This window comes from Ammospiza nelsoni, chromosome 21, assembly GCF_027579445.1.
Source record: "Ammospiza nelsoni isolate bAmmNel1 chromosome 21, bAmmNel1.pri, whole genome shotgun sequence".
NCBI classification, from domain to species: Eukaryota; Metazoa; Chordata; class Aves; order Passeriformes; family Passerellidae; genus Ammospiza; species Ammospiza nelsoni.
Window position 1 is genome coordinate 10,818,792 of NC_080653.1, and position 15,989 is coordinate 10,834,780.

Sequence of the window (15,989 nt, forward strand, 5' to 3'; positions counted from 1 at the left end):
ACGGTACGTATGTATTTAATTGCTCGTGGCTACGATTTGCATGCATGTGCTGCGCCGACGGTGCCTCAGGTACGGGCGCATCCACTCCGCTGGCCCGGGGGAGGCGGCGGGGCTGCGCAGGGTCACGGCAGCGCCCCGGCCCGGGGGAACGGCCGGGGCCGCGGGAAAGGGCCCGGCCCGGCCCTCCTGGAGCCCGGCCGGGCGGGGTGCGAGGCAGGGCCGGCCGGGGAGGCGGCGGCAGCCCCTGAGGGCTGAGGGCCGGCCCGGGTGGGCTGAGGACCGGCCCGGGTGGGCTGAGGACGATCCCGGCTGTGCCGAGGTGGCGGCGGCGCCGGGCGACCCCCGGGGCGGCCCCGAGTTCACACCCCCCTCCGCCCCCGGCGCTGCCGCCCGCCCGCACCCGCGGGCGAAGCCGCCCCCCGCCGCCCCCGCGGCTCCCTCCCTCCCTGCCGGCGCGGCGGGCGGGGGCGGCGGGCGGGCGGGCGGGGAGGGGAGAAGGGGCGGGCGGGCGGCTCGGCGGCTCCGGGGCCGAGCCGGGGCGGGCGGCGGCGGCGGCCCCGGACACCTCGGCCGCTCCTCCATCTTCTCTCGCCACAGCTCGGCTTCCCCAGCCCGGGACCGGCCCATTGCCAGCCCCGCGGGGGGGGCGGCCGGCCCGCCGCGCCGCCCCGGCCCCGCCGCCCGCGCCGCCGCCTCGCCGCGCCGCCCCGGGCCCGCCGCCCGCCCCGCGGCGAGGGGAGCGGCGGGGGCGGCGCCGCGGCCGCCCGGGCCATCGCCGCCCCGCCGGGACGCCGCGCCGCCGCCTCCCCCCTCTGGGCCGCAGTGGTGCAGCCCGAGGTTAGCGGAAGCGGCCGCTCGGCGCTGCCATGTTGAGCCGCCGCCGCCGCCGCCGCTTTGTTGTCGGCTCCATGTAGCTGCGGCCCGGGGGAGGGAGCGACGGGGGGACCGCCCGCCGCAGCCGCCGCCGCCGCCGCCCGGGGCCGCGCCGCCCCCGCCATGGAGGCCAACTGGACCGCGTTCCTCTTTCAGGTGAGGCCCCGCGGCGGCGGCGCTGCCCGCGCCCCCCCTCTCTCCCTCCCTCCCTCACGGCCGCGGCCCCGCCGGTCCCCGCCGGGCCGGGCTGTCACTCAGCGCGGCCGCCCGGCCCCCGCCCGCCCCCGGCCCGGCCCGGCCCGGCCCGACCCGGCCCGCCGGGCAGCGCCTCACCGGCCCCGCGGCTCCGCTTCTCCCTCCTTCCCTCCTGCACTTTCTCCCTCCGCCGCCGCCCCGCAGCGCGCTCCCTTCCCGCTTTCATTACAAACCACCGATATTCGTATTTGTATTTTATTTTTATTTTTTCCTCCGCAAAACATGAGATCGCGCTTTATTTTTTTTTTTTTTTTTGGTGTTTGCTTGTTTTTCTCTCCCCCCTCGTCTGAAGAGACAAACAACAACAGAAAAAAAAAAAAAGCCACGAACAAAAAAAAAAAAAAACAACCCCAAGCTTCCACCGGGCTCCAACAAAACCCCGATGGAACAAACGCCGTGTCTGGGAGAATAAATTAATCCCTCTTTAAACAGCCTGACTCAGGGCCGGCTGACGAGGGAGCTTGTTTTCTTTTAAAATAGGACGCGAGCGGGCCGGATTTCTGTAAAAACTGGCGAAATCTAACGGGAATGGGGAGGAATAGGGACGGTGGAGCGTGCAACCCCTCCCTTTGCCAACTGAGTCACAATTTTCCCCCTTTCTGTCGGTGAAAGACTGACTTAAAAACACCGCTGTTTATGTAATTCCGGAGAAAATCCAATGTACCAGAAAAAAAAAATTCTGAAAAAAAAACAAATCTTTGCCTGGCTTTTGTGAGCCTCGCGAGCCCTTTCTCACCAGATTGTTTTCTGCCGGATTTTTTTTTTTTTTTTTTTTTTTTTTTTGCGCTGGAAAACATAAAATGTGTGATTGCAGCAGCAGCAGCGGAGGGGAAAAAAAAAAAAAAAAAAGCGCCCAGCACATCACCTTTCTCAAGGTAAAATAATCCTCTTTGCACGTTCCCGGTGGCGGCCGCTCGCTTCCTCACTGTCCTCCTCGGAATTAAACCCAGACCCAACCCGTGACACGAGTTTGAAAACCTGAGTTGAATGAATAAATCCGCCAAGAGCGAGCACCATTCCTTTAGGGAGGAAAAATTGGTCCCTTGCAAGTAGCGAGGGATGAGTCACTCGCTCGGGTTCTGTGCCTCGGAAAACACGCCGGGAATGTTCCGGGGAGCCGGTACCGGGAGCCGGGCGCTGCGTTTGCCGCCTTTTCCTGGGGGATGCGGGCGATGCCATCGGCTTTGGCTGAGGTCTGGTGAATTATTTCTCACTCTAGTGGGCAGTTGTGATTCGCACGTAGGAAACTTCACGCTAAGAAGTTAATCTCCTTAGTTTAGGGCCATCTCCCTCCGAGCCGGGGCTGCTTTAGTGCCTTGCTGCCTCCCAGCTGAGCGTTTTCCAGGGGAAATTTTTCCTGGGCTGGCAGGACTGTATTGCAGCAGGCTGAGAAATGCCAAGTAATGCTTCAAGTACGTGTCCAGCTCCTCGCTGCTCGTCCGTGCTTTTCTGAAGGTGCTGAGTTTTGAAGTAGTGATGTCACATGCTGATTTAGGAGTCAGCTTTGCTGCTTTTAATTAAGGAGTCAGCAGTTTGCTTTCCGAACGTGCGGCTCGGAAGCATCTTCATAAAACTGTGACGTGGAAATTTTCCTCTGATTTTTTTTTTCTCTCTCTAAAGAATAAAGCTTTCAGAGCTCCTAACAAATGCTGGATATTGTTTCTCGAGTGGTTTTGTTAGAATCAATGATTTGGGATGCGAGCGTGCTGATGCACCCAGCAGAAAGCAGCACTGAGGTAGTCCTGATGTGACTTTCATTTTTCTTCTTCCCATTCTCACAGCAGCACGTCAGCCCCGATCCAGCTGATTAGTTAAAACTAGTTAAAAAACGTGGATTTAAAAGCCTGTCCCCAGTGTCAGTTAAATAACAAATGGAAGTGACTGAATATTCACACTTGTTCTTCCTGGGGGGAGTGTTAAACCAAGTGTGTGTTCCAGCTGGGACAGGATTCCTAAGGGACAGCTTAGTACGTGGAATATAAAGTTGTAATTTTTAGCCAAATGTTTTCAGAGGAGGTTTCAATGTCATAATTTTAGTCCTGTGGCAGTGGGCTGTGGGACTGTAAACCGTTCCTTCCAAATAAAGTTGTTTGATTGTTTTTAGGTGGCATGTTGATGAATTGTATCCCTTTCTAAAGAAACAATCTACTACTGCTACTGAATAAGCAGTTCTTGTTTGGATCTTCTTAGTCCCAAAATGCATAGTTGGAAAGCCGCTTTTAGGATGTGCTCGGGAAGTGAAAGTTGTATCTGTTAATGTGAGGAGGACTCATCCATCAGATGGAGTGTTCAAGATATGACTCATGCTAATTTGTTGCTCTCACATTAAGGCTGAAGCACAAAAATATTTTAGCCTCTGGCATTGGAAGTTCACAATGCCACATCCTACACTCTGGGTCACGAATTGCAGGGTTTTTTTGTTTACTGCCCCCCCAGGAGAGAAGGAATTAGTGACAGAACAAGGGGATTTTGCAGGAGAGCCTGTCCCAGGCCATCAAAATATCTCCGAAATGTTGACTTGACGTTAATGCTGGGTGAAGTAAAGCCGTGGTCGGAGCCTGCATAACTGCGCCTGCCAGAGGCGTGCAGCAGGTGCTGGCTTCCCTTCTCCAACAGGGAGTTAAAAAAAAATGCTGCCTGATCCTTTTTTAAAGGGCTTTAACAGCCCTTGGAAAGTGAGGAGCACAGCTCGGGGCAGAGGGGCTGTGAGGAGCACGCTGCTGCAAATAATGCTGGCTCCCTCAGAACCAAGATAAGCACACTTACATAAGCAGCAGCTCCACAGCCTGTCGCTCGATGAATATACATTGTTTTATGTCCACTGTCTCCATCAGATCTGTAGGAATAAGCGCATCATTACCTTGAAGTGCTGACGATTCTTTGAGGCTTAAAAATATCCGTAAACTGCCTAAGTTTGAACCTTGTCCAAAGGATTTGGGCTCTCCATTATCCGATCTGCTAGCTCTGCCTTTGAAATTGTATCTCTGGAGCTGTCATTGGGTGCTCTGCAGTGTCTTCTGGTGCAGTTTAACAACATTGTTTAATGCCGATTTCAAGTTGTAAAACATTTCAGAATTTTTTAAAGTTAAAATTGTGTTGAAGTGCGCAACTTGCTCAGTATTGTGCTGTGTGTATCGTGCAAACTCTTATTTTCATGCAATGTAGAAGTGTCAAAACCTTTTTAAAAACATGGAAAATAAAAGGTTGAAAATGCACATTGTCACTGAAGTCAGAGAAAAGTTTAATGGAGCTGCTGGGGCTTGTGCCATGCCCTGATTTAGCAGCGTCGCCTCCAGGAGAGTTCTGGATGCAGCTCTTCAGCAGTCACTCCCTGGAATAAACCAGCCCCTGGGGCTGTTGTTTGGGGTGGCTGCTGTGGCCAGGCAGGTGTGCTAACATCCAGCCTACCTGTTGCATCCTGAGCTTTGGCACAGAGGGATCTAAAAAGCAGATACAGATGGACAGCCTGGCCAGCTCCTCATGCTTCCCACAGGTTTTGTCTCCTGTCAGTGTCCTGTCAGGAGTCCAGGCTTTCTCCTGTGAACTGTTATCCTGTCAGATAGGCTTGGCGTGTTTGGGAGCTTGTATTCCTTCCCATGTGGGTTAGTGTTGGTATCCACCCATGGCTTTTATCCAAAGATCAGCAGCATCACACTCCCAAAAAGTGAGATTGGAGTGATGCAGGAGCTGCCCCACAGCAAGGGAGAGATGCTCTGGGGGGGCTGCAGTCCCTGCTGCGATCCAGGCAGGCAAAGCACCCAGGATACAACTATAGGAAAACAGCCCAAAGTGAGCTTCTAGAAATACTGGCTTGTCCAGAGGACGTGTTGAAATGGATTCCCATGGGAAGAGCATTAGCCTGAGAGTGCTTCCCAGCACTGTCCACCCCAACAGATGTAAAAGTAGACAGGTCAGGGTCGTGCCACTGGCACAGTGTTTCATTCAGCTCTCACAGCTTTGAGTCATGTTACTCTGTGAGGAAAGCCATAGGAAAGGATCCTAGAGGGCTGCAGTACTGATCTGATGGGAATGCAAGTTTCCCCAAACTCGGCTTCAGGCCTGGCACGCTGCGTTACTAACGAGCCTGATTTAAAACTGGTCTGATGAGACCGAGGCACATCTTGAATACAGATGCACTTAAACTGGCTTAAGGTGCTGGAGTGATTTATTTTAATGCTCCATTAGGCTGAATTGGTCTGTGTGGTTTCTAAACCACATTAAAATTGTATCTGCCAGGGTTTTGTCCCAGTCTGACTGGATGAGTTTTAATAACAGTGTTTCTGCCTTAGAATAACCACGCGTGGTGCAGCGCAGCCGTGGCAGGCAGGCTGCAGCTCAGCTGAGCGCTGCTGCCTGCGGGCCCCCCTTCCCTTCCCTGGAGCTGCTGCCACACATTCTGTAGTTCAAAGCTAGTTGGTATTGGCTGCTTTCAGACAGCTTTCAGGGTTTATTCCCAACACTCCGAACCGTGTTCTCCAGCATCTCTAGATGTCTCCCAGTGTGTATCGATCAGCTTCTCTTCCCAGCACAAAGTAGCTGCTGACGAAGAGAAAAAGGCCCTGCCGCTATTCTTGTTAGTTCCAGACGCAGAGAACACAGTGGTCAGTGGACAAATGCATCAGGAACCTGCTAAATATAGAGATGTGGCTTTAGACAGCTCCCGATTCCAGTTGCTTTGGTTTCAGTGCTGGCACAGGGGTATGAACACTGTTTAAATAAGACGCCTTATCGCATCCTGGCTCTCTGTGCCTGCGGTTCAGTTCTCAGTGTGCACTAAGCTCGGCTTAAAGGTGGGGCCTTATTTTGCAACTCCTGTCAGTACCTTCATCCTCTCCAGAGATAGTCCTGATGTGCCATCTGATACGATCATTAGCAAAATGAGTTATCTGTTATGTAAAGATGAAATGCTGTTATTAAAAGATCTGACAAGCACCTAGTTGTCTTCTGTAAAAAGTTGCCCTCCAGAAACTGAATAATTCCTTGATTGTTGTACTGTGTCCTACACCTACCACAGGGTCTGCACAGCCAGGGCATTTACAGCGTGAGCGGTTTATCTTGTCCAAAACCAGCATTATGTAACCTTCCCCTGTTGTTCCTTCCATGGCTTTTGGTCCAGAATGTGCTTCCCTGTAGTTTGTAAATGTTCTCACCGTGCCAGAGCGAGCACCCATCCAGAGAATTTAAGTGTGAATGTTTGGTTTTAGGCACACGAAGCCTCCCATCACCAACAGCAGGCAGCACAGAACAGTTTGTTGCCTCTCCTGAGCTCTGCTGTTGAGCCGCCCGATCAGAAGCCGATTCTGCCCTTACCAATAACGCAGAAACCTCAGCCTGCACCAGAAACATTAAAGGATGCTATTGTTGGGATTAAAAAGGAAAAACCTAAAACCTCCTTTGTGTGCACTTACTGCAGCAAAGCTTTCAGGGACAGCTACCATTTGAGGCGTCACGAGTCCTGCCACACAGGGATAAAGTTAGTGTCACGGCCAAAGAAAACTCCCACCACAATGGTGCCCCTTATCTCGACCATCGCTGGTGACAACAGCCGGAGTTCGCTGGTTTCGACTATCGCAGGCATCCTGTCCACTGTCACTACGTCTTCCTCTGCCACCAACCCCAGCAGCAGCGCCGGCGCCACGGCCATGGCGGTGACGCAGACGGTGAAGAAGCCCAGCAAGCCCGTGAAGAAGAACCACGCCTGTGAGATGTGTGGGAAGGCCTTCAGGGACGTCTACCACCTCAACCGGCACAAGCTGTCCCACTCGGACGAGAAACCCTTCGAATGTCCCATTTGCAATCAGCGCTTCAAGAGAAAGGATCGCATGACCTACCACGTGAGGTCTCACGAAGGTGGCATCACGAAACCCTACACCTGCGGGGTGTGTGGAAAAGGCTTCTCAAGGTACCACCTGGCAAACCCCAGGCGTGCTCCGCTGTTGGCTTTTTGTGAGCGAGAAGGGTTAAGCTGTGGTAGTGAGGAGCTGGGAGAGGCAAACTTCTGAGGAGATTGGTGAGGGGCTAAAGAGCCTTGTCTGCAGTTAGGGTGGGGGAGTCTCCATCTGAGCAAGGTTGGAGTGGCCAGAAGTGGGCACTTTTTTAGGAGTGGTTTGAAATGGTTTCTCGACCTCATCCCGGGCCCATAAGATGTGTGTCTGTGTCACTGGGGGTGGGCACAGAGCCCCTTCAGCACTTTGCCATGGTGTGTGAATGGGGCAGGGCAGAGGAGCTGTCACCTGCTCTTACAGCAGGGTGGAGGGACAGCACAGGGGGAGCTTGCACTGCTGCCAGCCCTGTTTGTACCTGTGCTTGCAACAGAGAAAACTTCAACCTTTAGAGCTGTTGTGCTCTCACCTTTACACAAGGTGTGACCAAACGTGCCTTTGCCAGGTGTGTGAGGAGAACAGGGTTAAGCTTTAAACCACAGGCTGGTTTCGAGCTGTGAGGTGTTGCAGTGGAGCCCCTGGTAGGTGAGGGAAGGGATTTCTCCTGGCTCTCAGAGGGATGGGGCTGCAGGGAGCGAGCAGCTCGGTGTCAGCTCTGCTAGCCAAGCTGTCCTGGCTCTGTGTGTGTAACACTGTGCACTTTTCTCCTGTTCTCTCTTTCTTGCAGGCCTGATCATTTAAGCTGTCACGTTAAACATGTTCACTCAACAGAGAGACCCTTCAAATGCCAAGTAAGGGCTGAAATGGTTTATTAAGAGCAATACCTTATTGTGTCAGTGGTACTCAGGTGAATCTTTCCAGAGCTATATTTACTCACGGACTTTTGAAAAGGAAGTTTAGGAGTAAAGCCACATTTGCCACCACACCACAGTGCTGGAGTTCTGGTGGAACTTTAAGAAGATACCATGGTTGCTTTTTTAGGAAGATTAGAGGCTTTTTGCTTTCTTGGAGAACAGCATAGTTGCTCTGTTTTACCATATGCTTAACTTAGTAGTGGGATTGTAGCAGCATCCTCAGCTTAGTGCTCATTTCTGGGGTAATGTGTGCAGTGTGTTTCTCAGCATGTTCAAATGAAATGTCTTTCTCAGCACTTCTATTTAAAATGGGTGGGAATGGTTCATTCTGGATCTGTTATTTTGCTGGAAGGGGAAAGCAAGTTGTCCTAAGTTGATGACTGAGACTAGGTGAAATAATTTGATTGCCCTTGAACAATTAACTGTTTTGCTTGGAATATCCATGCTTATTCCAACCCTGTTTCAGGGACTCATTAAATAAAATCCTTGGATAAAAAAAATAGTGTTAGGAAGAGGTTTTCTTTCCTTGTTCTGGGTGGGAACAGAAGTAATTGAGCAGTGTAAGGTACCAAGTTCATATTTGTACAGTAAAATTACATTAGAAACCAACTTTGCCTATTGTAGCTGTTTTCTACAAGCTCCCTCTTGCATTGGTGGTGGGTAAAGCAACCCACTGTTTTCAGAAAGCTCAAGCAGTGTAGAATATGATTTTTGTCCTGATTGTCTCAGAAGCAAATTCCATTCTCAGTCTCTGCTGAGTAGTTTGATTTTTGTTTCTCTATAAATGCAGGTAGAAGTTAAAGTTGTCAATGCACTTAGGATACTGTTAGGAGCTGCCAGGCTCCCAGAGGGCCTGTGGGTGATGCTGTGCTGCTCTGTGTGCCCCTCAAGTGTAACTTTGTCCTCCCTCTAGACGTGCACTGCTGCCTTTGCCACCAAAGACAGACTGCGGACACACATGGTGCGCCATGAAGGAAAGGTATCGTGTAATATCTGTGGTAAACTTCTGAGTGCAGCATATATCACCAGCCACTTAAAGACACACGGGCAGAGCCAAAGTATCAACTGTAATACCTGTAAACAAGGCATCAATAAAAGTAGGTGAACGTTTTACAAACATTTCTAATAACAGTGTGTGTGCGAAGGGAATTGCCTTTGATGACGTTAAACTCGGCTACGTGTCTGTCAGTCTGGGTGGGCACACCTCCTAAAAGTAGATCTGTAGTAACACAATGTGCTTCAGCTCAAGAATTGGCATGTGTGGAGTTGGTTTGCTGCACGGCTGTGCTCTCATCCCTTGGGAATGCCCTGAAGTTCATTACCCATCTCTTGAAAGGAGTTCCCAGATTTTCAGTGCTGCTTCATGAAATGTGCAGGTCTAAAAGCCCAACAGATAGTCTGGAGATTTTAGACTATTTAAGAACTGCTAAGCTTTGCCAGGTTTCAGGTCTGAAGCCTCATCCAAAGCTCATCAAAATAAGGAGAAAGATTTCTCTGCTTTCTCTGAGCTTTGACCCTGGGGCTCAGTGTTTCCTCCCTCAGGCAATAGCTGACAAGAAAAGGATTTAAATCCAGCCCTGATAGGTTTTGGGCATTAATGGCATCTGACTGGTGTTGTGCAGGAGGTCAGATGAGATGTTTGTAATAGCTCCTTCTAGACTTAAACTCTGGACCTCGGAATGTCTAGCAAGCAAATGAAGACTTGACGTTCAAATTTTCCCTATTAAAATACCTGTAACTTAAGTTAACCCTGCATGGTTAGTAATATGAAATGGGTTTTCAGAGGAATAAAGAGGCAGAAGTAAGGAATGTCTTTGGAAACTTTGTCCTTAAAGCCTTTAAACTGTATTAATTTACAACATCTTTGCAGTTCCTGTTACTCCTGGATAATTTGAAGGTACTGGGAATGTCTGAAATGCCTGATTGTTGAGCTTAGTAGGAAATTTGGATGTGAAATATTTTTCAAGGGTAGGGTTACAACTCTGGCTTCCCAGTCCAGTTTGGTGGTGCTAAGCCAGTTCACATGAGGCACTTTGAGCAGTTGTTAGAGGTGGAAATGATGAGCTGTACTGGGGCCAGAGAGTAGTGACAGGCTGATGTAAACTGAAATTTTTAAGTTATACTTGCAATAAAATGTAAAAAGGCTTTTTTTTATTTTTCATTCTTAAGCTGGAACTAAAGTTTAGCAAAAGTGGATTCAGTTTGAGTTCTAGAGACTAATTGGAGTCTTTAATTTCATTCTTCCTTAATACAAAGTAAATAATGACAAGAGAAGTCTGGTTTTGGCACTTAAAGTAGATGTTCTTGACTTACGTTTTCGTTTTTAGCTCTTGGAAAAGTAGTTTTATGGAGCACAGAATTAATGATACTGTTTTAAACACCTCTGTGATTTTGTTCTTGGAATCCTGTGAGATTCCACATGCTCTTTGTAGAAGTTGCCTTTGTGATCTCAGCAAAAAGCAGAGTAACTTTTCAAGGTGAATTTGTGTTCTTACTTGATTGGCATAGCATGCATGAGTGAAGAGACCAGCAACCAGAAACAGCAACAGCAGCAGCAACAGCAGCAACAGCAACAACAGCAGCAGCAGCAGCAGCAGCAACAACAACAGCAGCAACAGCAGCAGCAGCAGCAGCAACAGCAGCAGCAGCAGCAGCACGTAACAAGTTGGCCTGGAAAGCAGGTAGAGACCCTGAGATTGTGGGAAGAGGCCGTCAAAGCCAGGAAGAAAGGTAAACCAAACCAATATTGACTGGCTGGCTTGGTGAGATGGGGTTCACAGTCATACAGGGAGTTTGAGGTGTCAGGAAGGATGTCTTACGTGACAGTTTCATTCTTAGAAGTCATAGCTAAGAGAGAACAGGAGGAAACAGGCCCAGAGAAGGGTGTGTTAAATGACCTGCTCATGATTTACTCCTTGGTGTCTGTGCTTGCCTGCGTCCCTAGAGCCATCAGTTACAGAGGGAGCTTGTGTCTGCTCCAGCAGGAGTGGGGGCTTGGACTTGCATGTGGCTTTTGGCTGTGCTTGTGCTTATTTACCCTGTTCTCCTGTCTGTGCACACACACACACCCACACACACCCACAGACACCCTGCATCAGCACCAGGGTGCCTGTGGGTGCTTTCTGTGTCCCATTCATCTTGTCTCACCAATTTATTCCATCTGCTCTATCATCATGTAGCTGTCTTTGCATGAAGTTTTCTAGACCTCAGAGAGCTCTCTCTCTCTCTTTCTCTCTCTCTCTCTGTCAGTTGCTTTGTTTCATTACAAAGTGAGGTAATCACTGATCCTGTTTCTCATCAGTGCTGGCTCACAGCTTACCCGTGCTGCTGTAGTTGCAGTGGGATTGCTGTTGTTGGTCATTGTGGCAGTTTGGAGGGAACAGATTGTTTCAGTTTAGTGGGTTTAGGATACAGTAGTTTAAATTCTCCCCTTACTGCTGCTTATTTGTTTCACAACAGTTTGATTATTAATGCCCATCATGTGACTTCATGGATTACATGTTTTAGAAGTTCTTAATGACCACTGCTTACTGCTTCTTACTGCTTTTTGACTGGCTGTTTTTAGGAATGTTTTTGACTCACCTTATTGTTTCCTTTTCTCTCAACCTTCCTTTCAGTTCTTCAATCTGTTTTTGTTTTCTAGGTTCTTGTTTGTGTTTTAGGCTGCTTGTTTCCTTTCCCCTTGTTATGTCAGTAATTGAATTCTGTGATCAGACAGTGCAGAAACAGCTTATTCATGTTAAAATGCAGTGATAACAGAAACATTACATATCATCAGGCCACTAAATAGATAAAGCAAATTATGTTTGATTTAGAAAATCACTGAGAATTATTTTCTGCTTGTTCTTTCCTATGTCTTGTTTCCTTTTCCTTTCTTATGAAGAATGTTGAATATGCTTTAACAGAACAGTGGTTTGGGGCAGGAGGGGGTGAGGGAGGTGGGTGGGTGACAGTGGTGTCACACTGGTGCTTTTAGCTTAACTGGGGAAGGGGCATGGGTGGGCTGTGTCTTTGGGTGTGACTGTGCTTGGAGGTGAAGTTAGACCAGTCAGTGCCATGCTTGAGCTGCTCTTTCCATGCTGGTTCTCCTGTGCTAGTTCCACTTGTGGTGGCTTTACAACACTAGATGGGATTTTTTTTTTTTTTTGTCTAGTACAATTTATTTTCACTTTTTTTTTTTTTTTTTACTCTTTCCCTTCCTCTCCACCCCTCCTAGCTATGGACTTTGAAGAACCAACAGTAACCCTTGAATGGGGCTAATGTTGCTTTCAAAGTTAATTTGTATTGCCCCAGAGGCAAAGTGGACTCTTTGCTCCTGGCTTACCTCTGACACGTGGGTGTAACTGAGCTTGGGGTCCTGCCCTACAGATGTGGAAGCAGACACGGCTTAGTGACGTTGGTGCAGAGTGCATTTTCCCTGTTTCTGTAGCAGCCAGCCCTTCCCCTCCCTCCCTCCCGGTGTGGGTAGCCGGCAGGTGGTGCTGATGGATGTGCAGCGATTCCCGTCCCCCCGCTCCCCAGCGCGGCCTCCCGGGTCTCCCTTGCTCTGCACTTCAGTCCTGCTTGCTGCAAACCCCCCAAACCCCCCAAACCAACGTGGTGTGGAGCTGGAGCTTGTGTGAAAGCTGAGGAGCTGATGGGGCTTGAGGGATGTGCTGCTGGGGTAGCCTTGAAGTAGAGGTACTGTGAGCAGTTTAGTAGCAATAATTAAGACTGAAATAAGCAGGTAAATATTGAAACGAGCTTTGCTTCTCAGTCCCTAATAATGACTTTTTAAAACCTTCACAGAATGTCAGTTCACCTTTGAGAAGGCTATAGAGTACGTACCATTCGGTATGTACACTCTCTCTATTTCTACTGTTCCTCTTGGGAGGATGTTTTTGATTGTACAATACTGTTTTTATGAACATGGAAAAACCCTCTTGCTAAGACAACCTCACTTGACTTCTCAGGGGAAAAAAAACCTCAATTGAAATGATGTGCATGAGAGTTTGTGTTTCCTGTAGGCTATAGAATGTTAACAGTTTTAACTTACTAATAATACCTAAAGAAAACGATTCCAGAATTTGTACCCGTTCTTGTTCGGTTTTTGGGTTTTTTGTTTTGTTTTGTTTTGTTTAAATCTCGTCCATGGTTTTTTTATGTGTTAAAAACTTTTTGTCTTTTTTATGTCTCATTTTTAGAAGCTGCTAACTTGTGCCAAACCTCCACTGCTGCTACTACGCCTGTGACTCTTACTACTCCATTCAATATAACGTCCTCTGTGGCTTCTGGGACTATCACAAACCCAGTCACAGTGGCAGCTGCAATGAGCATGAGAAGTCCAGTAAACGTATCAAGTGCAGTTAATATTTCCAGTCCGATGAACTTAGGGCATCCTGTAACCATAACCAGTCCTCTGTCCATGACCTCTCCATTAACGCTCACCACCCCGGTGAACCTGCCCACCCCGGTGACCGCTCCAGTGAACATAGCGCACCCCGTCACCATCACGTCCCCCATGAACCTGCCCACCCCCATGACGCTGGCTGGCCCCCTCAACATAGCCATGAGACCAGTGGAGAGCATGCCTTTCCTGCCCCAGGCCTTGCCCACCTCTCCTCCCTGGTAAACAAGTTCTAAACAGTATTAAAAAGGATTAAAATGGAATCCTTACCAGCAGTTCTTTTTTGGGTTTTGTTTGGTTGGGGGTTTTTTTTGTTTGTTTTGTTTTTGTTTTTGTTCTATTGGTTTTTTTTTTGTTTTGTTTTGTTTTGTTTTAGTTAATAATAAATTCAGATTAAGACACTGGGGCAACACCATCAGAGACCACAGCAGCATCTTCCCCTTGATTTGGCTCACATGGTTCAGGTTTGAGTTTCACTGGAGCACTTCATTTAAGTAAGTTTTACATTGTAGCTGACTGATGCTGAATTAGAGCAGATACTTATTTGCCAGAGTTTAAAAAAAAAAGGAAAAAATACCAAAAAAAGGTAATTAAAAATCCAGTTTTATGTTTTATCCCCTCAAATTATAACTTAGAAAATTATTTTAATCTAAACACTAGCGAAGACCCCTCTGTATCTGCGACAGGGTGGATGGCTCATTTTAACCTGCCAGGCAAGTCCACTGTTTCTGAGCTAGTGTAGAACCTTTGTCTGTGTTGATGTTTTTTTGTTTGTTTTTTTTTAATGAGTAAATGCATTACAATGTTGTCATAAAAAAAAAAATGCATTTTTGGAGAAAATATGCATTTTACCTTTGGGAATATGGTAATTTCAGGCAGCATTCCCTATGGGAAAGGTGATACCAGCTCTGATATGCAAAGCATATGATAACTTATCATTCTAACTTCAACATATAATAGGGATTGTGACCTGATATTTGGAGATGTAAATATTACCCAACATATTACCCTAAGGGAATAGAGCATTGTAGTCAACATTTTTTAAAAAAAAACCTGTTATTGTTTGGTGAGAAACAGCCATGGCTGACAGAAGAGGAGTCGAAATGTAAACATGGTCTCTGAACAGTCAGACCCCCATGGGACTCTTATCTAGGAGCAAAAGGAGTGCTTGGAAACTTAAGGAAAATTGCTTTAAGCTGGAAGATTCTGGAGGCCCTGGGTGTGATTTTTATGCCCTCTGCCTCCCAGTCAGAGCCTGCTGATGTGTCAGCAGGGGACAGACGTGTTAGTTGTTCACTAGAAGTTTTGTCTTATATTAAATTGTATACAGTTTTTATTCTAACCACTAACTAGGTAGGATGCCCCTCCAGGACAAGCAGAGAGCATCTTTTAATTTCTCCCCTATTTCTTAATCAAGTGTTGTGCAAATCTGTTCAACTTTGTAAATATTTGCAAACATCATCATTTTTACGTTATTCTTCTATTGTGTTAACACATTTCTATCAATTTGTGAGAGTTCTGGGGTGCTGAGCTGTCCAGCCCAGAACTGCTCATAAATGGTCACACATGTTTAAGCTACATGTGCTTTTTTTTCTTAACCTGTTTATCTGTACATAAAGTAGAAAGCAAAGTCTAGGGAAACAGATATACTTTTTAGACTATCATGTCACATATTCACATTTTTAAAACTTTGTTTAAAAAAAAACAAACCACCCTAAACCCAACCTCTACATTAAATAATAAAAAAAAAAAAAGAGGAAAAAAAAAAAAAGAAATGACAGTTGAGATGTTTTTATCTTAATGAAGTTGAGAGCTCTGGAGATTAGCGTGTGCATTTTCACAGAGTGCTAGCAGGACTGCCCAGTCACACTGGACTGCTTCCGTTCCTCCCCGCCGTGTCCGTGCGAGCAGTGATTGCCAGGCTGCTGGCTCAGGTGACAGGTATCTGTATCCTTACGTGGAACTGTTCTAGGGGCTTGGACTACATAGTAAAACAAAAACAAACAAAAAAAAAAAAATAGAGCTTAGTGTAAAATAATTTTATAAATGATCTTTTGTACTTTAGGACATCAAATTGTACAACTTTTGTATATATAAAAGCTTAGGAACTTTCTGTTTAGCAGAAAGGAAACACATTCCTACACTTTTAATGTATATGTTTGTTATAATGTCCATGTAAACATATGCCCTATGTTTGTGCCTTTTAATTAGTTTGTCTCAATAAACAAAAATGTAGAGAAGAATATGTAGCTATGACTTTGTTACCACTGTTCTTCCTCCAGGTGTGTAGAGGTCTTTGTTTTGGCCCTGTGTAGAGCCCGGCGTGCACGGCCAGCATGTCCCCAGCCCCGCTGCCCCGGCCCCGCTGCCACCTCCACACCGTCCTGCATGTTGGGACCTGTAGTTCCCCAGCCATCTCTGCCATCCCTGGCCACCACACCACCTTGCACCAGTCTCCCAAAGTAGGTAGAGCCTTCTGGGTCTGGGTAAACACAGCGATGACCCTTAGGTGAAATTTGGGTATCCCTGAGCTTAAAAAAAAACCAAAAAGAGAACAAGAGCATTAAAAGCCAATATGAAAATGTGTACTAGAAGTGGTTATCTATGAATTACTTACAATAAACAGGTGTGAGACTTAATTGTATGTTGTCAATTACTGCAGTATTGACAGTGGGTCCCTTGTACAGCCAGCTGTTATTTTTATCCCAGCAGTGTAGCAGTAGAATAAACACATTAAAC

At 47.6% G+C, this 15,989-nt stretch overlaps 1 protein-coding gene across 2 annotated transcripts; it reads left to right on the top strand.

Annotated features, from left to right (window-relative positions):
* The first annotated feature begins 790 nt into the window (after positions 1-790).
* VEZF1 (vascular endothelial zinc finger 1) lies at positions 791-15,493 on the top strand. Of its 2 annotated transcripts, XM_059486727.1 has the most exons (7): positions 791-1,029; positions 6,333-7,030; positions 7,738-7,801; positions 8,778-8,961; positions 10,373-10,594; positions 12,653-12,697; positions 13,048-15,493. In XM_059486727.1, exons 1-7 carry the CDS (start codon positions 997-999, stop codon positions 13,473-13,475), a joined length of 1,674 nt encoding a protein of 557 aa, XP_059342710.1. In that variant the 5' UTR covers positions 791-996; the 3' UTR covers positions 13,476-15,493. The 2 variants fall into 2 exon arrangements, with proteins under 2 accessions (XP_059342710.1, XP_059342711.1); XM_059486728.1 differs by lacking the exon at positions 12,653-12,697.
* The last annotated feature ends 496 nt before the right edge of the window (positions 15,494-15,989 follow it).

What these genes read in the sequence shown, in the direction of transcription:
- VEZF1 (XM_059486727.1), top strand. Translation starts at nt 997, where the DNA reads ATGGAGGCCAACTGGACCGCGTTCCTCTTTCAG. An exon ending in GGACCGCGTTCCTCTTTCAG is followed by an intron (nt 1,030 to 6,332) that starts GTGAGGCCCCGC and finishes GTTTGGTTTTAG; the next exon opens with GCACACGAAGCCTCCCATCA. An exon ending in AGAGACCCTTCAAATGCCAA is followed by an intron (nt 7,802 to 8,777) that starts GTAAGGGCTGAA and finishes TCCTCCCTCTAG; the next exon opens with ACGTGCACTGCTGCCTTTGC.